The following is a 25865-nucleotide window of genomic DNA, read 5'->3' as shown; positions in this document are numbered from 1 at the left end:
TTACCACTTTGGTGAAACCTCCAAGCATGGCACCCTTACCACTTTGGTGAAACCTCCAAGCATGGCACCCTTACCACTTTGGTGAAACCCCCAAGCATGGCACCCTTACCACTTTGGTGAAACCCCAAGCATGGCACCCTTACCACTTTGGTGAAACCCCCAAGCATGGCACCCTTACCATTTTGGTGAAACCCCCAAGCATGGTGCCCTTACCACTTTGGTAAAATCTCCAAGCATGTCGCCCTGACCCCTTTGGTGAAACCCCCAAGCATGGTGCCCTTACCACTTTGGTGAAACCTCCAAGCATGGCGCCCTTACCACTTTGGTGAAACCTCCAAGCATGGCCCTTACCACTTTGGTGAAACCCCAAGCATGGCCCCCCCTTACCATTTTGGTGAAACCTCCAAGCATGGCCCTTACCACTTTGGTGAAACCCCAAGCATGGCCCCTTACCATTTTGGTGAAACCCAATGCATGGCACCCTTACCACTTTGGTGAAACCCCCAAGGATGGCGCCCTTACCACTTTGGTGAAACCCCCAAGCGTGGTGCCCTTACCACTTAGGTGAAACCCCAAGCATGGTGCCCTTACCACTTTGGTGAAACCCCAGCGTGGTGCCCTTGTCACTTTGGTGAAACCCCAAGCATGGCACCCTTACCACTTTGGTGAAACCTCCAAGCATGGCACCCTTACCACTTTGGTGAAACCTCGAAGCATGGCACCCTTACCACTTTGGTGAAACCCCCAAGCATGGCACCCTTACCATTTTGGTGAAACCCCCAAGCATGGTGCCCTTACCACTTTGGTAAAATCTCCAAGCATGTCGCCCTGACCCCTTTGGTGAAACCCCCAAGCATGGTGCCCTTACCACTTTGGTGAAACCTCCAAGCATGGCGCCCTTACCACTTTGGTGAAACCTCCAAGCATGGCGCCCTTACCACTTTGGTGAAACCCCCAAGCATGGCCCTTACCATTTTGGTGAAACCTCCAAGCATGGCGCCCTTACCACTTTGGTGAAACCCCCAAGCATGGCCCCCTTACCATTTTGGTGAAACCCAATGCATGGCACCCTTACCACTTTGGTGAAACCCCCAAGGATGGCGCCCTTACCACTTTGGTGAAACCCCCAAGCGTGGTGCCCTTACCACTTAGGTGAAACCCCAAGCATGGTGCCCTTACCACTTTGGTGAAATCCCCAAGCGTGGTGCCCTTGTCACTTTGGTGAAACCCCAAGCATGGCACCCTTACCACTTTGGTGCTTGTCATAATAAAAAACAACCAACACAGGTAATCACTTGGAAGTTTATTTCCATATGGGAATACAGAATAGCATGTTAAGAGATACAGACACCTTGACAGTGAATCTTCAACATCCCATCGGAACAAGCTCAGTAACATAGCAAAATGTAAATGTAAAAAATAGGTAAAGTTTGTATTGAGCATTATATGTCAATATACACAGATGAGAAAGTACAAATGTGCGACAACACCAAATTGGAAAATGGCTGATCCAAAACCAAATGTAACATAACATCCAGTATCACTGGACACTAACTGTGTTTAAGCAACCATTAGCCTGCAAATATTTCCACAGTAACTCATGAAACAAGCTGTCTGAAAACCACACTAAATAACTCAAGTACTTAACAATACTACATTGGGGCCAAGGTGGTTCCTCTGCTTGCCCAAATGCTGCATTGCCATGAAGGTCTGGTAAATTCTCCACAACAGGCTCGGTCATCCAAAATGGCTTCTCTAGTTACTACAAAAGTCCAAATCATCAAACCAAACAGGAGTTTACAAATCTGAATACAAACACATCCACTGATCGTAACTTCACAGCATCCTCGATATTCAAAGGTATCATACCGCCATTCCTTTCTGATTAACACCCTTGATCCATTCACCACCAAAGCTTTGTATTTATCAGGGATGAGAATTTTCCACAGAATTCAGCGGATTTGATCGTGCTGGGGTCATTCTTACAAATCGTCTAAACCTGCAGCCACCAAGACCCCCGGCTCATTTTCCTCTTTTCATCACTCATACCCACCCTCAGCTCCATCCTCATCCCCGATTTATACAGTTCAAATGACAAAACTCAAGTCCAACAATTCGCGCTTAGTACACGTTTGAAACAAGGACACATTGCCAGTACTCAGCGTAACCTTACTTGCCATCTCAATTACAACCAGATTGAATATGAGGTTTTGAAATGTAGGAGTGGCATTTTGATTGGCTGTTGATTTCAAAGACAGAGCTGTTTGTGATAGGAAAGTGGAGATGGATTCACTTCCCAAGCAAAGCCAAACCAGCAGCTGGGTCAAGGGTATATAACTTTACAGAATAGTTACACAACACGCTGCCTTATCAAGGATGCTTCCCCAAATATTACCCATTGTTTTTATGATATCTAAATCCTATTATGCTGCCCCTTATTTCTGGACATACTTTGAGCCAGTTGGCTTCTTACAACACAAATATTCCTTACGGATATGATACCAAACCTGACAGGTCTAACTGAAAGCAGACCCTTGGAATTCTAATACGGTTTGCAAAAATATACCACACAACTTCTGCTGATTATTTTTCGCTTCCTGAAATGATGGTTTTGAAATGTTGTCATGCTAATCAGTATCCGATATTGCTGCGGATCTGACATTTCAGGCTACGCCATTTATAGTATACATATCCACACAGTCCCTGGTTTCACAACAGCAATGGAATAGGATTTTTTATACATCCCTTTCGAAGTTGGGTAGTATAATATTATGTTTTATACAGATGTATTCAGATTTGCATAAAATCATTCTAACAGCAACCTAGAAACACCTTCACACGCTACAAACTACAGCTAAAAAACTAAAACAGAAACGTCTACACACTATGCACAGAGAATCGAACAATAAACAAAATCTTGCTTTAGAGTCATTTTCTCTGAAAATTTCATTTACTGCAAGATTCATATCAATTCTAAATGCCCATTATAGAAAATACTATGCACAAGCATATTAGGTTTTCACAATACAAAACATTTGTCAAAAAAATTCATTATGTCAAAGTTAAATGAACCTGAAAAAATGTTTAAATAATCACAACGACTTAATTTAAACTCTTTTTCAGCTTCATCATTATGACAAAACCACCAAAGACATTTAAAGAAATTAATTCAAATCATTCCTAATATCACAAATTACAAAACTTTTGATCAATTGATACCTTCACCATGAAATGTGACCAGTTATTTCCAGAATATCATTTTTCCAATTAAAAATATTTAACTCCATAAACATATTGAAGTCCTTCACCATTACATCGGCTGTCAAACCACACATCAATGTATCCAAAACCAGACATAGTAAATGAACAAGGCAAAGTTTCAGAACAAATTACCAAATATTTTTCTCAAAAAAGTGAAGAATTCTTTATTCTTTCATGCTACTATGATACATGTCACACAGTAATATGAAAGGAATGGAATTTCCTTAACTTTTTTCAAGTAGAATATTTAAACAACATAACCACTTTCAAATTTATCAAATATTGGATGCTTTTCGAAACAACCAAAAATACAAAGAAAGAGAAACATTTACAAAGCCAAATTTAACATTTGAATATGTTCAATGTTTTTACTTTTTTCATTTTTCTTAACTCTTCACTTCCACCATTCGCCTCCTCGCCCTCCACTTCAAGCTTCAAACCATCAGACCATAATCCACAGAAGAATGAGGACAATTTTCAAGGATATACAACTTCTTTATTCTGTATAGGCGACATTTTGACACAGATTCTAATGTCGCTGTCACTTGCTTGACGACATTAGAATCTATCTCGAAACATCGCCTATACAGAATAAGAAGTTGTATATCCATAAAAATTGTCCTCATTCTTCATCTCCTCAAATTCTAGAATGCCAATCAAAGAAGTCATAATCCACAGATTTAACTACAGTGGAGATACATAGACTACGTGTGTCACAACAAGCAGACCAACAAAGACAATTCAGTACTCCAAACTACACAATAATGGCTACGCTATTGAAATCTCAACCCGATCCATTAATGCTTTTTGTGTACAAAATTGACAAAATGTGTTGTGCTCTTCTCCACTTACGTCTCCATCAGCCGTCCAGGTCATCAAGTACCTGGGTCATTGTATCTAAGCATTTGCTGTCAACACCAACCAGGCGTACATACTTAGATAACCCACAAGAGTTAAATAAGCAGTCCACGCTTTACTACATGATGTTAGGATCTTATATCAGAGTTGGTATGGGTGCAGTATTTTTAACCAAGCCAGATTTTATCCCATTCACACTTTCCTCATGTCTTGTTTATAAAAACAGATTCAATATCTGTCACAGTTTCTAAGTCTGTTAGTTAACACTAGCCATACCTCTCTCAATCATGACATTCATTTTGAAGTTTTACAGAGAGTTCTGAAGACTTCACACATCACTTCCCAATAATTGTTGGAACATGCATGGGTTGGTTCCTGACTGTGCATAATGTACAGTTATGACTGTTTCTACTTCGATGCACTATTTATAGCTGATAACTGTGCAGGAGGTGCCCTTTTGTGCAATACCAACATCAACAAACTGTGCTATTAATTATACACAGTGTACATGCAAATGTACATCTTACACCTTCAACCTTCGTCTCAACAAACTCCATCAATGCTGATGGCACTGCTCGTCCTTCACCAAAATATGACCACAAAAGTGCTACAGAGGCTTCAGTCTCCATCCCAACAAAAGTCAGATCCGGCAGGTCTTTGGACAGCTGACAATACAAAAATGTCCAAAACCGCCATTAACACCACAGTAGATTCAAAACACCACAAGCATGTATTACCAAACACTAGTCCACTAGCCTCAGATTTGTGACAAATTGTAAGCGTTTGCTACCAATCAGTCATAAGACTTCAGAGCAACTTCCTGATACAAACAAACTCTGGCCTTGTTGAACATGTGTGTCAAGCAATTGTCAACAATCAAGTGGACTCAGTTTGAACACTCCTAAACCAGTTTAAGCTTCAACTGAACCGTACCGACCCATCTACCCCAGACAAATGTCAACCATATGGCCAGTGGACCGGTCGCCTTCTGTAGTGTTAAAACCCAACCTCCAGTAAACACTTCTCTAGAACACTGCTAGTCCATCGTGTCACCCAGTGTTCATCAGTTAATAGTGTCAACCACTCATCCAGTGGAACAGTCGCCTTCTGTAGTGTTAAAACCCAACCTCCAGTAAACACTTCTCTAGAACACTGCTAGTCCATTGTGTCACCAAGTGTTCATCAGTTAATTGTGTCAACCACTCATCCAGTGGATGGTCGCCTTCTGTAGTGCTAAAACCCAACCTCCAGTACACACTTCTCTAGAACATTGATAGTCCACCATCTCAACTCGCTATCAATCAATACATCTCCTTTACATTTCATACTGTTATGACATATCCAATCTAATTTTTTAATGATGTTAGCAATACATCTTGATGCTTCTCAAGCACCTATGATATCTGATTATTTGTTAACTAACATGGGATCAATTAAACAAAATCACATATCTTAATATCAGTTCATATGTAATATCATATCGCTGTAAATATTGCAAAAATGAAACATCAAATGTTCAAAACACAATATATTTATCTCTTAGAATTTTTATACATTTTTAATTTGTTCAACTTTTTCAGCAAAATCAAATTACATCTGAGAGTAGTTTTCTCTTCAGAGCACATTAATGAAATATTTTCAGAAAACTACGAACAGTATAAAATCACATACATGTCACACAAACGCACCTTACAGACAACAATGCACATGATGAACAATGACTTAAGACAGTCAAGTAACAATTGCAAATATACTCCAGAAAAAATTTGTGCGCTAAAAGTAACAAAATAGCAGAAAGGCAATGTAAGCAACAAGTAAAGCTGTCAAAACATCAAGGTATCCATAAGCTGCTAGTACCCATAAATGTCATCCCTTAAAAGAGTTCATGCCCCTTTCGTCCATTACTGGTCATTCTAGCACGACATTGTGTGATACTCGATTTTTAAATTACATTTAGCTGTCTTAAATCAAAGATAAAGGACCGCAAAATTGAAAACAGAGTAGCTTTATCTTCTAAATACGGATGATGGGGTCAATATCGGGACAGGTACATTTCTTCAACGTTCTGTGTTCAAGATTAACCAACATCAGTGCACAGAAACCATACTTGTGTATTTTTAAACACTTCTGTGTCATCCTTTTTGCTCACGTTTAACCAACATCAGTGCACAGAAACTACTTGTGCAATTTTTAACACTCATCCTTTTTGTCAAGCAAATGTGCTTCTCAATCAACACAAGGGTACTGGAGTCCATTTGTGTCGTACCTGCACCGACAGCCACCCCGACAGCATCAATAACATATTCAAGTACCTGAATAACAACTAAATGTACTGGCTGCGTCAGAATCACAGATGGTGTCAGGATTAACTAAATCAGAACTTGCAGACATGAGAATGTTGAGTAAAGTCATAAAACGTAATAAAACATCAGATTTTGATCTGAAAAACAAAGGACAAGAAGCACAACCTCTTTCTGTGAATCCACTGAACACATCTGCCAAGTGAAGCCATGATTATGGTCAACAGAGCCAGGAATATCTGAGAGAGACAATTTGTTCCAAGTATAAACAATATCCTGCAGTAAACTGACTGACTGACTGACTGAGTTTGGTTTTACGCCGCTTTTAGCAATATTCCAGCAACATCACAGCAGGGGGCTTCACACATTGTGCCCATGTGGGGATTCAAACCTGGGTCTTCGGCGTGACGAGCCAACGCTTTAACCACTAGGCTACCCCACCGACCCCCTGCAGTAAACAAACAAACTCCTGCAAAGTGGATAAACTCATGAAACAGTTAGTAGCGTTCACTGAAAACAGTTATACGTCAGGGAAACTTAATATCCACAAAATGTACAGCAATCACATATTTATTAAATTTGGGCATCTATAGAAACATGCTATGAAAAGTTTTAAAGAAATACAATAAGTATCACTCAAAATATAATTTTGACATTTTAATGCAAAGCAATTCTACCTTGAAGTTTACGGGAACAAATTCATAAAATGTTAAAATTGCTACAGATTAAAAGGTAGCATTATGAAAATTGTCTATTTTCTTGGCGATATTATTATTGGCACCCAATTTGACAAACAGGTGAAATTATGCACCTCTTTAGATCTAAATCTAAGGCCATTGCTAATTAGAAACACATTAATTAACATGATACAACATCAAATTATGGAATGGGAGATTTTCATATACAACATTCAATCTTTGGTGACAGGTTCTTTGTCTTTATAAAAGTAAGTAATCTTGGTTTGAAAATGACATTTGGACTAAAACAAATCTCCCTGAAATTTGAAACTGGAAAATTTCAAAATATTCAGATCACTCAAACTAACATTCATTATGAATTATCTCTGTTTGAACTTATCAAAGAAAAAGCAGTGGCTTGTTGAGAATAAATTTTAACTTTAGTTTTTGAATTCTGAAATTTGTCAATCAATGCATCAAATGCAAAATATATGAAAACTGCATAAACATACGTGACAATACTTTAACTAAAATACATTTCAGTGTCAGTAAGCATAACTGAAGATATATTAATCCACTGCACAAACAAGCATTAAAGTAAAAGCTATGTGCTTTGGCGGCATGTGAACGTCTCAGTGAAAACAGGTTTGAATTACAGATTTCAACATCTGTATTCTCTCAATGAACTTTGCTTTGAGTCACTTTATCAAGCAACTGTTTTCACTTCCTGAATTAAGGTACTAGCTCCAGTACCTAATTTCTACATGGAAAAATGAAAACACGGAACTCTGTAAGTCAATCCTGCCTCCACAGTAAATGAACCACATGCTAACAACGTGCTGAACACATATAACAGCTCCAAAGTTGTTTAAACATATAGAAAGTCTATGTACACTATTTACACTACGAATCATTTAGCTTGATCCATATCAATGAACAGTTTTGGAAGACAGTTACGAGATTCCTTTATCAACCAACATTCTCCCATCGATAAGCCATTTATCAGCCAGAATACTATATTTGACTTTATTTTTCAGTTGTCAAAACAGTTAAAAAATATTTTGAAAGTTATTATGACATACCGTAATACATTCATATATTCTGTTGCTAAGCAACAGTTTGGAGTATGATAAATCTGCAAAAACAGTGTATGATACAGCTGAACTCTAACAGTAAAAGTGTCCAACTAACTGAACAAACAACCTATGGCACGATTATAGTAATTATGTCGACATGGAATCAAGTCTTCAGCACATCAACAGACTTTTCAAAATTTCACTCAACATATTAACAGGTTAATAATCCAACTGTGTGAACATCCATTGAGGACGTTTTGTCACAATACCTCTTCAGCATCTCTGCCGTGATGCAAGTCTTGTGTTCTCTCATCTCAAAGGACACATACATGAAACCCCAAGTATGTTCTCAGCATACATTTTGCATTTCATCAAGGTTTCAGTATTTCAGCAATGTTTCAGCATACACTGCTGAGATCTTCACAGTTAACTGTCAAACATAAATCCGTTAAGGTCCGTAGCTCACCTTCCTTATCATAGCACCAATATCCTGAAAGTGCCACGTCACCATCAAGCATAACACACGTGTTGGACCAGGAAAACCAGGCTTATATATCTCTTAAATTTGTCAGTCTGGCTGTTTATCATCGAAGCCTGTGCTGGCTTGTGATATTTATCGATACATTTAATGTCCGAATTATCCAACATCACCTTAGTATCAGTCACAATTGCACATTCAGGGTAAGTCAGTTTACATGTAATACTACTGGCTTTACATGTGATGTCACATTCTTCAACAAGTGTCTATCGTCAGCACTGAACTGACAAGGCAACGATTAGTCCTTCAATCTACGTAGGAAACCTGCAAGCTTAGGGCAAGATGACTGCATCAACAAGTGTCTATCGTCAGCACTGAACTGACAAGGCAACTATTAGCCATCCAATATGTCTGAAACCAGATTTGAACTGACATGGCAACGATTAGCCCTTCAATTTGTCTGAAACCTGCACGTTTAGTACAATATGTTTCAATCAACAAGTTTCTATTGTCGGCACTCAAATGACGTGGTAACGATTACCCCTTGAGTCAATGTCTGAAACTTCCAGGGTCAGTTCAGCATGACTGCATCAAGTGTCTATCTTCAGCACTGTAATATTCCGCTTAATAAACATTGCAGTCACACGTCTCAAAACATCAAAGAAGTCCTCTTCAACAAGTCTCTTCAACCTGTAACATCTTCATGATTAACACTGCGACCAAAAGCACTGAGATGATTCCATTTCTGAAATTATAGTCTTGTGGTTCCAGTCTTTCATACAATTGTTGTATCTATGACGACAGGACAAATACTGACACGTACTGGATAATTGTATTATAGCAAGAGCAGACTACATGGGTAGAACTACTCCCACGTACTGAGATCAAATTGTGATGTGTCGCACGGTCCTGTCTCAGCAGCCTCCGAGGGTCCCTACTCCTCCATCTCGCCGTAACACTCCTCGGACATCTCGTAGTACTTGGTAGCCAGACGGCCTTTCATGGCCGCCATTGCTTCGTCTGCAGCCTCGTTGTACAACTCCGCTGGTGACAGAAAACAGGAACCATTTTAATACCAGATAATCTGTTAATTCTTAGGTATCCTGGCAACATATCAACAAATGTACTCCACTACAAACTTCACTTTGTACAGTGAGTGAGTATGGAGTTTCGCCGCTTTTAGCAATATTCCAGCAATATCAGGGCGGGGACACCAGAAATGGGCTTCATACATGTGAGTACTCGAACAAATGTACTCCACCACAAACTTCACTCGTGTGAAGCCTATTTCTGGTGTCCCCCGGCGTGATATTGCTGGAATAATGCTAAAAGTGGCCTAAAACTAAACTCACTCACAAACTTCACTTTGTACACATGTATGTGGATGGGTGAGTGAGTGAGTGAGGAAGGAAGGGAGTATTTTATGCCACTTTCAGCAATATTCCAGCAACATCACTACAGATGGACACCAGAGATGGGCTTCACACACTGTACCCATGTTGGGACTCAATCCCAGGTCTTGTCCAGATGAGCTAACACTTCAACCATTAGACAGACCACCCAACCAACCTGAATGTAAGTAAAACAAGAAGACAAAGTCATCAATATCCCCAAAATACTCTTCATGATTATGTCTACGAGTTATGATTATGTCAAATATTTAGGTGTGTATATAGAAAAGTGGAAGGAGAGTATTGAAAGGTTTTTAAAGTTCTGCTCCAGAAAGGAGCACTATCACCAATTTCAGTCTATGTCAAACTTGTTGCCATGGAAATGCCAAAAATATTTTATTCAGAAATCCAAAACTACCAAAAGGCACCAGTACACCACCAGATCTATCTATGTGCCAAGTTTAGTGAAGAAATAGTGAACGGTTTTAGAGTTCTGCTCCGGAAAAGAGCACTACCACCAATTTCAGTCTAAGTCAAAATTGTTGCCATGGAAATGCCAAAAATATTTTATTCAGAATACCAAAACTACCAAAAGGCACCAGTACACCACCAGATCTATCTATGTGCCAAGTTTGGTGAAGAAATAGTGAACGGTTTTAGAGTTCTGCTCGAAAAGACAAAAGTGCATGGACGGACGGATCCGGACCGAGTCCATTTAATACCCTAAAAGCGGCGTTATGGGGATAATGACAAAATGTTAACATAGCTTTGAACAGCAGGTCAGTTACTGGAGTAACGGGTGAACCATTCTGACATCAAAGAAATCTATAGGGTACTGAAGATAAAACATTGGAGAAAAAAGTTTGGACCACACAATCCAGTGATTGACATCAGGGGCATCGATCTATGGAACTGGAGATGATGACATGCATAAACCCAGTCAGCGAGTCTGATCACCCAATCCCATCAATGGCCTCGTGTGACAAGATGGGTTACTGAAGACCAATTCTACCCCCGGATCTTCACTGGGAACCTGTTGTCATAATATCACCTTCTACTCTTATTGTAATCACAAATTCCCTTTGCCTCTCATGACACAGTAAAGAGTGAGTGAGAGTATGTTTTACGCGCTGCATTTAGCAATGTTCCAGCAATATCACAACGGGCACAGTTAAGAAGGTTCTATGCTTCTATGTTTCAACCAACAGAACATACACAAAGTATAGATTCACATAGTACAGATTCACAACATCTTTAACACAAGAGTCATCAGAAGATGACATATCCCCACATATTTGAAAGAACAAACCATCTGACTGTTACTTAAAGTCCAGCTTGATGTCTTTTTAGACTAAATCCAAATCATTTCCATGGAAATCATGAAAAATATAAATGCCAAAATTGTGTAAATAGCAAAGGCACCACTTCAAGATCTGACTCATAAATCTGCCAAGTTCTGTTGAAAGATATTAAAGCGGTTTTCAAGTTGTGCTCGAAATGAAACCCACCCCCTTAAGACTAAGTCCAAATTGTTTCCATGGAAACCGGAAAAATAAAATGCCAAAAATCTGCAAATAGCAAAAGGCATTACTTATGGTTCTGTTTGATATATCTACAAAGTTTTGTTGAAAAACATTGAGCGGTTTTTGAGCTATGCTCGGAAAAGAGCACTATCACCAATTTCAGTGCAAGTCAAACTTGTTGCCACGGAAAAGCCAAAAATATTTTATTCAGAATTCCAAAACTACCAAAAGGCACCAGTACACCACCAGATGTATCTATGTGCCAAGTTTGGTGAAGAAATAGTGAACGGTTTTAGAGTTCTGCTCCTGAAAAGAGCACTACCACTAATTTCAGGCTAAGTCAAACTTGTTGCCATGGAAATGCCAAAAATATTTGATTCAGAATTCCAAAACTACCAAAAGGCACCCGTACACCACCAGATCTATCTATGTGCCAAGTTTAGTGAAGAAATAGAGAACGGTTTTAGAGTTCTGCTCCGGAAAAGAGCACTACCACAATTTCAGTCTAAGTCAAACTTGTTGCCACGGAAACGCCAAAAATATTTTATTCAGAATTCCAAAACTACCAAAAGGCACCAGTACACCACCAGATGTATCTATGTGCCAAGTTTGGTGAAGAAACATTGAACGGTTTTAGAGTTCTGCTCCGGAAAAGAAAAAATATTACGCGGACGGACGGATGGACGCGCACGAACGGACAGAGTCCATTTTAATATCCCCCGCAAAACGCGTTGTGGGGGATAAAGATCTGCTAATGGCAAAAGGCATTACTTAAGATTCTGTTTGATATATCTACCAAGTTTTGTTGAAAAATATTGAACAGTTTTTGAGTTATGCTCTGGAAACAAAATGATTACGGATGGATGGACAGACGGACGAGGCGTCGACTATATCCCCCCCGCATTACATGCCGGGGGGGATAACAAGCATAAACAGCCACTACCTGCTCTCTCTGCGTTCTTGTCCAGGCCATGGCCTCCGGTCCGGAGCAATTCGGCCTGCTTGGCCTTTAGGATGTAGACAGGGTCGTCCATGGCAGCATCATACTCTCCACCCTCATCGTGGGTGTCCTGAGAGGCAGCTTCATCGTAGTAGTGAACAGAGTCCTCCCAGGAGATACTCCTGAGCACACAGATTTACATTGAAAAAAAGATTGTCTCTGGAAGAGTTTCCCCCCTTTGAACTTGAAGCCCTACCACCACCCAACCCTACCTTTAATATCTTTGGCACACAGTGTAACATTGAAAACAAAAGATGATAAAGAGTCCCCACCCCCCATCATTGGCACACAGTGTAACATCGAAAACAAATGTAGATTAAAGAGTTACCTCCTAACAACACCCCTTTTTATCATTCTTATTCAGTGGCAAACAGAGTAACATTAAAAACAGATTGTGATTAAAGAGTTACCTCCCTTATATCCTTCTCATGCTATGCAACCATTTGACCAAAAATAACTTCACTATTTCAATTATCACGAATAAACCTCTTTTTTTTTCAAAAGGACTTTCAACAATGAACTTGAAATTACCAATTTCTTAAAGAATATCTTGTCTACCTACCTCCTAACCCCTAAGTTTATGCCAGTCTCAAATGCTTTGGCCATGAAGATCATGGCACTCCGATCCCCTGCCTCTGCTGCCTCGGCCATATAGTCCACTCCCTTGTCAATGTTCTCTGTGGTTTGCTGGCAACACACAACATCATGTAGCGATAGCTGTCACACTGCCATACTCTCATCGTCACCATCACCATCATCATCATCATCATCACCATCATCATATTTGAAATGACACAGGTAAGCATCATCATTATCATCATCATCGTCATATTTGAAATGGTAAATTAGCATGGTAAATTAGCAAGGTCAAAACATCAAATTTATCAACTTGAAAACAAATAGAGCAAATGTTCAATGAACGGCTTCTCACCTCCACATAGCAGTTGACGAGTACATCTCTCTGGATCCCCAGGTACAGCTTGGCAAGAGTCAAGATGGCCTCCAAAACCCCAAGCTGGGCAGCATGCTCCTCATGGAAGATGGACGATTCCCAGTCAATCTCATTCTCGTTCATAGCAAAGCGTCCCAGCTCATGATATTTGGCCATTTCATGATGGATCTAGAATAGAGTGCCCTTTCTTACAGACAAAGACAGAGAACGATATATTCTTAATCACAGAATTCAAAGCCTTCTGTAACCTATTGGTAGGGAAGTTGCTATGATGTCTGACATGTGAAGGAAATATAACTTATTATTCCTTACTGAATGTGGCTAATAGACAAAACATAAGAATTTCTTAGTCACAGTCTTGAAACAATGTTGATCAATATATGGTAGGCAGGCCGACAAACTTGTTCACATATCCCTTTAAAATTATTCGGTAATAAATAATTAAGGCACATCTATGATACTTGTGATAAAAAGAATATGACATGCTTACCTCCCTTTGCTTACAACATGACATGCTTATATAATTAGATCCCACTACTTCGAATATGACATGCTATTTTCCTTTTACTCTCCACATTAAGTGAGGAGTGAGTGAGTTTAGTTTTACGCCGCATTCAGCAATATTCCAGCTATATGACGGTGGTCTGTAAATAATCGAGTCTGGACCAGACAATCCAGTGATCAACAGCATAAAAAAAATGAACATCGATCCGCGCAATTGGGAACCGATGACATGTGTCAACCAAGTCAGCAAGCCTGACCCCCCGATCCCGTTAATCGCTTCTTATGACAAGCATAGTCGCCTTTTGTGGCAAGCATGGGTTGCTGAAGACCTATTCTACCCCGGATATTCACGGGTCCTGCACATTAAGCAAACATCATCAAAATAGGAAGTGAAAATATACTCACATCTCCCAAAACAGAATCTCCAATGCGTAGATTGGATAACTTTCTCAAATCCAGCTCCATATTCACACAAGATGGCCTCGCACGCATTGCCTGTGCTCGTGAAAAGGCTTCTCGATCCTCTTCCTAACCAACAAATATAAGAAATCAGAAATCTATCTATCTTTGATACCGATCCATGTACTGCCATAGCTCCTAATGCTGAACATAGATACTTGTCATGGTACTTGTCGTGACTTTTTCAATGACACTGATTCAAAAATAGAATACCATTCATCCTTGCCACATATCCTTTAGCAAGACAGGAAACAATTGTTCAGTTTGATTTATTTAAATTCTAAGAATTCATCTTAATTTCTAAGAACTAACCTCATTCATGGAGACACTGTCAGACTCACTGACAAATCTCAATCGTACACGGCCCACTGGACTGTCAATTGACATCGGATCATCATTGGATGTGGGACTGGATGGGTCATCGCTATGGCTACCAGAGGATGAGATTGACCTCTGGCGCAGCAGCTGGGTGATATTGACAGATTCCTTGGGGGAGGGGCTCATACAGAATTCCTCCTTACCACGGACCCGGGTTTGGGCAAACTTGATCTGAATAGGATATATAGAGAGGGTTGAATAACAAGTCTTAGGACAACTTCTAGAAACATGTTAATAACAAATTGACTGTAGAAATTTATTGTCATCTCAAAATATTTTAAACATGTATAACCTGTTATGTCTCTGACAAGACATGACAAATAGTAGATGCTAAAGACTCCATTATATCTGCAAGCGTTTTATGCGCACTCAACAATATTCCAGCTATATTTGTATTAATGAGTGAGTGAGTGAGTTTAGTTTATGACCACCCGAAGACTCAAGCATAATGTTCCAGACCTATTCTACCCCGGATCTTATTGTATAAATGAAACAAATGAAATGATGTTTTTCTGATATGTTGTTATAACATTTCAGCGGGCGGATACAGCTTTTTGAGAAAGGGGAGGTGCGAACTTCATTTTCACAAAAGTTTCAATGGTCATTTAATAAACTTTCAAGACAGAAGGAGGTACACACCCTGCATCCCACCTCCCTCTGGATCCACCTATGGACAATTCATTTGACATGCTGTGATTATGTTAGCAAGTCAAGGAAAAGGCTATTCTGAAAAATAATGACCTGTAGACCTAACAGATATGATATTTGTGTTGCTTTAATAACATCATGCTTCTCAAATTTTGGACAATATTGATGAAGGAAAGTGTAAATGTGAAAATTTCAGGATTGCCAGGATTCAAATCACATTTAACAACACATGTCATCCAAACTACTACACCGTAACACACTTCCTTTTTTTCACTATGGCCACAAGAGTGACAACAGGCAACCACAATACTCCAGATTTACACCGACTAGCAACCAAAATATTCCACATCAGTAACACATCACCATCTTGATGTAGTCACAACCCAAAAATCTTTCATTTTCTGCCTCTGTCAAATCACCAAGCATGACTTATTTGGATTATCATCTCACTAAACTCATTCCAGGATTACATCACTATCAGATTTTACATAAGCTTGTCAGTCAATCACCTGCTTGGCCAGGAAGTCCTTGTGACTGTTAAGCTCATGGGAGGACAGATCGAACTCCGACAGACCAAAACTGTGGCAGATGGTGTTGCAGACATGGGAGTGGAAGAACAGCGCCATCCCCTTGACCCCCAGGTTGCCGTCGCCGTATTCCTTGCCCTCCACGGTGTGGATCTGGGGGTCGGTGTACAGGTCCCCCACGCCCTGGACATCCACCACGATCATTTGGTGGCCAGAGCGCTCAAACGTGAAGTGGCTGAAGGCCTGGGAAACAAGATTCAGAGGTAAAGAAGCTTTAGAATATACTATGGGTGAGTGAGTTGGTATGGTTTTATGCCAACATTAGCAGTATTACAACGGGGGGATGGAAATGGGCTTCACACATTGTACACAAGTTGGGAATCTAACCCAGGTCTTCAGTGTGAGGAACAAACGCTTTAACCGCTTCCCCTCTGCCCAAGAATATATTAAAGGTCACATGCAACGTAAAACACAACTTTGCAGATTCTGATATCTTTCGGAATGGACTTACCGAAACAAATCATCAAAAATGCAAATTCAACTTACAAAGTTGAAAAATAATGCGATGAAAAAAACCGTGCTAAATCGGAGTTCAAACGATTCACTAATTTTGGTTTCAACAGCTGAGCTGGGCTGAGCTGGGCTGGGCTGGGCTGGGCTGGGCTGGGCTGGGCTGGGCATAGCTGCGCTCATCGCGCAGTGAAATAGGTTGCTGCGCAGCTTGGAAGCGGGTTGTCCGGTGATTACTCGGTGAAGGCTTTGGTGTGAGCTATTTTTCTAATGTTTTGTTGATATTCACAGGCACAAGCTTTTTATATGTTATGACAGTAGATTACCGATTTAACTGTTTATATAATTTCATTTGTCTATTTCACCACACGTTCTTCTTACCGAGTCACTTTCTCAGTTTGATACTTAAAAGCAATGTCATTATTTAGCGTTGACAGAATTTCTAACTGTGATATAGATATGTCATTGTCACAGACAAAACTCAATGTCTGTTTTATTGACACATATGTGTCTGCCTGCCTGTCTGCTAATGACAATATTCAATACACAACTTCAATCACTGACCACATGCAATTTGAACTTAACACCTATCAGGCTATACACCATAAACAAAACGCATTGATTTATGGCCCGAGTTCGGTCTCTGTCACATTATGTAATTACACATACTTGTACACATGACATGTTATTGTCTGTTGATTGCAGAACCCAACATCTCTATATATACACACACAATGAGCCATGAGGCATCTGCAAATGAACCAGCCGTTACACTTGAGTGCACACCCACCTGCTCTGACTGGATTCGGTATCCCGGCTGCTTCGTTTGTTGGTAAGTAAACCCAAGTACAAAATATTGCACTTTTGATTTGCGATTGTACGCTTATAATTTTGTTTATATGTTTTTTCATAATCAGCAATGTATATTATATGTCATGAATAAGTGATAATTGTGTTTTAATTATGTTTGATTTTTTGGTTGCATGTGACCTTTAAGGGTTCATATATACTGTCAATGAAAAGAGTATGGTTTTACATTATTTTTAGTAATACTCTGGTAATATGAAATCAGAATCAGAAATAAGCTTTATAGATTGTATCCAGGAGGGGAATCAAACTCAGGCTTTCTGTGCTTAAACAGTGTGATCGGTTCTACAAGGTAGCTACAAGTGTTATGACTATCGTGAATTGATATTAAAGAATGGAATCTTGTAGATCGCCTTAATGCTATGGATATATTAATCTGTGTTGGAGCATTAGAGCTATGATGGTCTTACTGTTACGATCATCTCATAAGTCTGTGTGTTTGCATTAAGAATTTACCTGTGGTGTCAGTCTGATGGTCTCCTCCACAAATCCGGAGTTTGAGTTGTACTTGACATAGTCACCCTCGATGAAGTGTTCCAGGTGAAAAAGGGGACCCCTTTCTTTCTTTGAACTCCAAGATGTACATCTGGAATATGTCCACCTGGAGCAAGGATGCAGTCTCTATTATTCTGGTGTTATTAACAGGTATATGGGTCATGGGACTCCCAATTTACCCATCACACATTGTGCATATCACACACTGCACCCATCACGCATTGTGCATATCACACACTGCACCCATCACACATTGTGCATATCACACACTGCACTGCACTCCATCACACATTGTGTTTATTGTGTTTATCACACACTGCACCCATCACACATTGTGCATATCACACATTGCACCCATCACACATTGTGCATATCACACACTGCACCCATCACACATTGTGTTTATCACACACTGCACCCATCACACATTGTGTTTATCACACTGCACCCATCACATATTGTGTTTATCACACACTGCACCCATCACATATTGTGTTTATCACACACTGCACCCATCACATATTGTGTTTATCACACACTGCACCCATCACACATTGTGTTTATCACACACTGCACCCATCACACATTGTGTTTATCACACATTGTGCACACAGGGCACCCATCACACATTGTTTATCACACACTGCACCCATCACACATTGTGTTTATCACACACTGCACCCAAGTACTACACCAAAAGGTGATATTCATATTAAATGCAAGCATATAAACTACTAGAACAGGGCTTTTAAACTACATCACTGCCTTCCACATTTATGAAAACCCATGTGTCAATGTACAGTAACTCGTGTGTCTATGTGTAGCTGTGTGTCCTGGAACACATGTCAATGTATATTATACATCCATCCTACCTTCTTCGGTGGGTTGTGACGATTGTACTCCTCTCCCCACAGTTTAGCATCCATCTGGAGCTTCACATCCTCAAAGTACACCTCACGATCAACCTTCTCTATGTAGGACTTGGCCACATAGTTACAAGCATGTTTCCAGTCCGCCTTGTTGGAGAATGTTGACAGCTTTTTCCTGAAACAATAGAGAATTCCATAATCTTCAACAAGCTTGCTATTGCCAAGACGTCGAATTTTAGATGCAGTGTGTTCACTGTTTATACTGATAACTGATTGGACATCAAGCTATATATGCAGCTTCTGCCAAAAGTGTTTGACTCAACCAAGTCATATTTGGCTCAAGGCATCAATTTCTTTTGACACTGTGTTGTTGTTATAATAATAATAATAACGGATAGCTAATCTCTGAAAGGACTCTTTGCACATTTCTCTCACAAAAAATGTACACATTAAAGGAAAGCTTGTTTAAATAAGAAAGTTTTTACAACCGGTCTTGAATGAACTTAGAGAAGAGGAATTGCAGAGTTCATTTGGGAGAGCATTCCAGACTGAGGGCGCACTATATTTGAAAGAGCGCTGTCCTGCTGACTTTAAGGATTTTTAACAGTTTCTCACGGAGAGCGGAGTGTTTGTGGAGCCTTGTAAGTAGAGAGCTCTCTGTACAGGTATGGCGGTAGTGAACCATCAACATGGCAAAACACAAGTGTTGCAATCTTCTATTTGTCATAAGGCGAGTAATTACCTCTGACTGAATACAATGCTTCTATACTCAGACCAGCGACTGAACTGCCAACATACCTTAATGTTATCACTATTATCTGTTTATTTGCATCTTACTTAACACTGCACTCAGCAATGATATACCTGTGACTGTGCCACACCAAATGAAACTCTGCTAGTCAGGCAGAACTTGTACTAGTTCTATTCCAAATTGTAAGACCTTTAAGATTTACTGGATCCTACACCAGTGTTGCATCCAGGAATTTGGGATTAAGAGGGGGGACATCCCAATAATGCTTAACTGTTACAAAAGAGGGGGACCTGATGCACCAAGCAGTGGGGGATGACATATTGACTAAAGATAGGTATTTACTGTAATGCTGATGCCATTTCATTTACCATATTTCTTAAGTTGACTTAACTATTCACATGAGTTTTCTTACCTGACCTTTGGCTCAACATTGTGACATATACAGTGAAATAAACGTCTCTCTAATTTCTTACTATATTACCGTAGATAAGCCCAATTTTGAGGACCCAAAAAAGCAGTCTGCAGAAGGATATCAGCTTATCTACGAGTTGTGTTTTCGTGAAACTTTTTTTTCAGGGGTAAGAAAACGACATTACATATCACTTTGTGTGAACAAACAAGAGAAGACGACTTTGTCAGTAAAGACAGTAAATTTGCAATTAAACACCACTAGACAAGACTGTTTACCTTTTCAGTTCTAATATTTGTTTTTGTTTTGCATTGTGTTACATGAGGGATTAAGATCACTGTGTGCATTTGTCTCCCATACAGAGCCGGAAATAGCAATCAGTATGCAAAACAGAAAATAGATATAGGTAAAACAAGCATTGTCACTAAGGTGACATAATCCTCCGCCGCAAATTATCAAATCAAACATAAAAAGTAATGAAAGTGAAGGTCGTAATTTAAGATGAAGTTAATAGTATTAGGCTCCGTCTGTCCGTAAAAAACTGCTTTGGGTATTTGTCATGAAAAGAGAGAGAATGATGAAACTGGTTTGGTTTAACAAACTGAAGAGTTTATCAACACGATTTGCAGCCTTGTTTATATATTTACCAAAGACGCTTTTGATTTGCGATATGTAAATGCGTCCACGAGACCCACACGTTATGCAGGTGCCTGAGTTGCGTGACAGGTCACGCATCGATTTTCATTTTTTGCGGGAGATATACGTTAATTGTGGGGAATCCCGCAATTTGCGCAGCGTGGATGCAACACTGTACACCCAAATCCTGCAGCTTACAACCTCGAGGCTGCTGATCTTTACACAATAATGATTGACAACTGTTACCACCTTTAAACAAGAACCATTTTCACCAGATATCCTATTACCAGCAAAGGAATTGTTATATTTTTGACAACGTACAAGCTATTAATGCCTTAAACAAAACTTATTTATGAAGTTATAAAGTCAGCAGTATAAACAATTTATAAAATCTTGACATATACTCCATCTGTCTGACACAAAGGAATCCCTTCAACCCAACTCTAATAAAGTTTACCCCAGATGTCATCGTTCATCCTACTATCAATGGGCAGTTTTAGCTGACAAAGATCCTGTCAGGCTAGCACAGGTTCAATGAGATGTTTACAGTACAGGGGAATGACCAGGCTCAGGTTACCATGGGTCTATTACCGTACATGTTATAACAAGAGTCAGTTTTGGTTTTATGCCGCTTTTAGCAATATTTCAGCAATATCACAGCGGGGGACACCAGAAATGGGCTTCACACATTGTACCCATGTGGGGAATCAAACCGGGTCTTCAATGTGACGAGCAGATGCTTTAACCACTAGGCTACCCCACCACCGTATTATAGTGAGTGAGTGAGGATGGTTTTACGCCGCTTTTAGCAATATTGCAGCAATATCACGACGGCGGACACCAGAAATGGGCTTCACACATTGTATCCTTGTGGGGAATCGAACCCGGGTCTTCAGTGTGTCGAGCAGATGCTTTAACCACTAGGCTACCCCACCACCCTTATTATAACAAGATATAACACCTGTAAACATATAACCTATTAACACTGGCTGCCATTCAGAATATACTGCCCACATAAAACTGTGGAAACACTTTATTTATCAGATTAGTTTGCATAATTTTCCAGAGGAGTACTAGCCTCCTAAGTTTCAGTGTATAATAAAGACTACCAGATTTCAGTGTAAAATAAACAGACAGCCTTCACAATTTCAGAGAAAAGGCAGAGGCAACTAGATTGCAGTGTATAATAAAGACTACGAGATTGCAGTGTATAATAAGACTACCAGATTTCAGTGTATAATAAAGACTACCAGATTTCAGTGTATAATAAAGACTACCAGATTTCAGTGTATAATAAAGACTACCAGATTTCAGTGTAAAATAAGCAGATAGCCTACAGGATTTCCAGTAAAGACAGAGGTCACATGATTGCAGTGTAAAATAAACAGACAGCCATCACAATTTCAGAGTAAAATAAACAGACAGCCGTCACAATTCTAGAGTAAAGACAGAGGCAACTAGATTGCAGTGTATAATAAAGACTACATGATTTCAGTGTAAAATAGAAAGAGAGCCATCATGATTGAATGTAGTATAAATACAGCATATATAATGATAGACAGCTGTCCACAGCTGTTGCACGTCTTGTCCAGACCACCACACTATTTACGGTAAAGCCTTGGAGCTGTACTTGTTTACTTCACCTGATTCCCTAAATCACCCGGCTTAGTGTCCACTTTTACCTGAATGTCAGAAATAAACACAGCACCTTTATGATTTGATGTAAAATAAAAGACAGAGCCTACTAGATTTGAGCAAACACAGAGCGTATAAGATTTCAAGGTAAATTCAAGAGAGAGCCAACATGATTTCAGTGTAAAACAAAGACAGAGCCTACTAGATAGCAGTGTGAAGACACAGCCTACTAGATAGCAGTGTAAAGACAGTCTACTAGATTTTAGTGTGAAGACAGAGCCTACATGTTTTCAGTGTAAAATAAACAGACAGCCTACATGATTTCAGTGTAACATAAACAGACAGCCTACATGATTTCAGAGTAACATAAACAGACAGCCTACATGATTTCAGAGTAACAGACAGCCTACATGATTTCAGAGTAACATAAACAGACAGCCTACATGATTTCAGAGTAACAAAACAGACAGCCTACATGATTTCATTGTAAAATAAAGAAAGAACTAACATGATTCAGTGTAGTATATAGACAGCCTGAATAACTACAGTATATCTACTGATAGACAGCCTGAATAACTACAGTATATACAGTATATAATGATAGACAACCTGAATAACTACAGTATATATATCCTCTAATGACTAGAGAACCTGAATAACTAATCTAATGATAGACATCCTGAATAATATCTACTGATAGACAGCCTGAATAACTACAGTATATCTAATGATAGACATCCTGAATAACTACAGTATATCTAATGACAGACAACCTGAATAACTACAGTATATCTAATGATAGACAACCTGAATAACTACAGTATATCTAATGATAGACATCCTGAATAACTACAGTATATCTAATGATAGACAACCTGAATAACTACAGTATATATAATGATAGACAGCTGTCCACAGCTGTAGTATTTCTTGTCCAGACGACCACACTATTTACGGTAAAGCCTTGGAGCTCTGCTTGTTTACTTCACCTGATTCCCTAAATCACCCGGCTTAGTGTCCACTTTTACCTGTATCCACATGCAGAAACCTGCTAAAAGTTGTTGTAATCATATTTCTACATAGGACTGTAGAAACCTGCTAACACTTCCACAAAAAATGTCTTTATTCATCCGACAGTGCTGTTATTAGGTCTTTCAACTGATCTAGATAGAAAACATCAAGCTTTTCATACACAGCTGTCGTATGACAGGCTTCAAACAATCTCACAGTTTTGACAAGTAAAGACTGACGGAATAAATCCTTCAATATCTTGCAATATAAGGAAAAAGTCTCATTTGACAAAATTCTGGTGGTGATCTTCATGGAACAAAATGATCACTTTCTTCGTATGTATGCATTCTACTATCCTTGATTATCAATATATGACACGGTTTTAGGGAAAACAACTTCTTTTTATTCTTTATACTTAGTTTCAGAGCAATTTCTAACCTGATGAAGGAGCAAGAAGTAGCTCTGAAACGTCGTATAAAGAATATAAAGAAGTTGTTATCCATAGAAACATGTCATGCATTCATGTTCGTTCTACTTCTAAAAGCCTTTCAAGAACTTCACTTGATTATCAAGTAACAACTGTCTCCATGCTATAATGATAAATACACTTGACACGTTCATTACTATAATTTTGTCGAATAACATTTAAGCCCAAAGGTGGCCATCCATTCTGGTTAGGCTATGAGGAAGATAATTCCTGTACTATGACCATCTGATATTCAGGAAAGGAGCTGGGATTGTATCCCAGAAACTGTCCCTGAAAATGCTAGAAAAATATATTCATGCTTCAGTCTGTTGAGAAATAAACAAGGAATGGTACGCCACAAAAACTACACTGATGCATGATGTATATTTTTCCTTTAGGTTACTAGTCTTGATCAAGAAAATATCTCGGCGGTAGCTGAAAGAATATCTAGTTTCCATACAAAATACCAAGCCCAGGTTTTCTAGACGCAACACTGCATTATGCACTGACAACAACATCCCACTGCGGGACATGTCACTCTGACTTTAGCATGGGCTACGACGACATACCATGGGCAATTTAGCATTAGTGTGGGATGTTTTAATTGTCTAGAACTTAAGTCTTTGGAAATAAAAACATTTTGGATACCAATCCTTTGCACCAATCATGCATGCAATAACTATTAACTCAGCAACTTTATCTGTGTGGTTAATTGTATGGAATCATCAGCATTCATTTTGTGCATGTAATTATTGTGTATATTTTTATGAATTTTGTATGTATTCATTTGAAGGCCATCTTTGATACAAAAAGAATAATGGGATAATAAAGTTATATCTTATCTTATCTAACTAAGCTGGAAAGAAACCTGATGAAACATGTAGACCATGTCCAATTTATCTGAAATTATGAAAAGCCTGCAGAGGCATCCTTGTACGATGCAAAATCGTTTTTCATAATGTGCTGACTTAAAAATTTGAGGTATAATTAAAATTTATATCAAGAATAGTATTTTTTATTGAAATTATATACTTCTCAAAAGAATAGTGTGTGTAACTTCTGTCAAGTAGTATTTTCAACATTTGAGGCATCAATAAAATAAATGTATTTCATGATTTCTCTTTAAATTATACACCACTCAATAGGATACAATGTTAACTTGTACTGTCAAAGTAGCATATATATCACATGACTTGTGTTTTGCTACAGTCAACATATTTCAAACGGAAACAACCCTGCATTTAATCTGGACTGCACTAGGCTTACCAATAGCTGACAACACAACTCTAACTCATTCAGTCACATTACATATCTCTTGAATCTGAGTTGCATTCCATGTAGGAAAAACCTGTGTTGACTTCACTGTGCAAGAAAATAATGGAAATTTGAATACCATATTTCCTCAAATATATGCCAGGTCTCGGTTTATGCACTGAATTCTCTCATTTATTTCCTTTTACATTTCTGATTAAGCACCAGTGGTTAAAGAGAGTCTGAGAGAAATACATGCATCTAATAAAGGAAATAATCAGAAACCTTATTATTTGCACATTTAACTGACTGACTGAGTTTGGTTTTACGCCGCTTTTAGCAATATTCCAGCAACATCACGGCAGGGGAACACCAGAAATGGGCTTCTCACATTGTACCCATGTGGGGATTTGAACCCGGGTCTTCGGCGTGACGAGCCACTTTAACCACTAGGCTACCCCACCGGCCCTTGCACATTTAACAGGTTCTGTACAAATGCTGACTACACTCAGGCCTGTGAGTAGCATAAATAGCTGAAGATGTTCATTATGAAAAGTCAGTGGCATTTTAGGCCCTAGCCCATAAAGTACCTATAGGCTTGATACAATAGTACAAATTTATTGATTCAGAATGAATATTAGTAACACTCACAACCTTGCCAGGAAGTATATTTGATTTTGTTTACATGATCTTATTGATGAAAGAATTGGTGATCCATGGCCCTGTTCTACATAGTGAACTTTTATCATATGTATTAGCAGGTGGTAGGTTGGCCTACTGGGTAAAGTGTTTGCTCAGCAGGCTAAAGGTCCAGTTTGATTCCCTACTTGGGTACGATGTGTGAGGCCCTTTTTTGGTCCCCACCACTATGACATTGTGGCAATGTTGTTAAAGGCTGCAAAACCTCATACCCACTCAGTAGAGAGTATTTGT

General features: G+C 39.2%; 1 protein-coding gene across 1 annotated transcript in view; it reads right to left on the bottom strand.

Annotated features, from left to right (window-relative positions):
* Nucleotides 1-1290: 1290 nt before the first annotated feature.
* LOC124284143 (eukaryotic elongation factor 2 kinase-like) overlaps nucleotides 1291-25865 on the bottom strand; it is a 48545-nt gene continuing 23970 nt past the window's right edge. The window contains 10 exon segments of the mRNA XM_046720200.1: nucleotides 1291-9694; nucleotides 12508-12686; nucleotides 13127-13251; nucleotides 13496-13684; nucleotides 14426-14548; nucleotides 14792-15028; nucleotides 16015-16275; nucleotides 17866-17962; nucleotides 17964-18010; nucleotides 18777-18948. Coding sequence (XP_046576156.1) covers nucleotides 9585-9694; nucleotides 12508-12686; nucleotides 13127-13251; nucleotides 13496-13684; nucleotides 14426-14548; nucleotides 14792-15028; nucleotides 16015-16275; nucleotides 17866-17962; nucleotides 17964-18010; nucleotides 18777-18948 — 1540 coding nt within the window. The 3' untranslated portion in view covers nucleotides 1291-9584.

This window comes from Haliotis rubra, unplaced genomic scaffold (assembly GCF_003918875.1).
Source record: "Haliotis rubra isolate DU_JTF1 unplaced genomic scaffold, ASM391887v1 Scf33, whole genome shotgun sequence".
NCBI classification, from domain to species: Eukaryota; Metazoa; Mollusca; class Gastropoda; order Lepetellida; family Haliotidae; genus Haliotis; species Haliotis rubra.
This window is presented reverse-complemented; position numbering and strand designations above follow the sequence as displayed.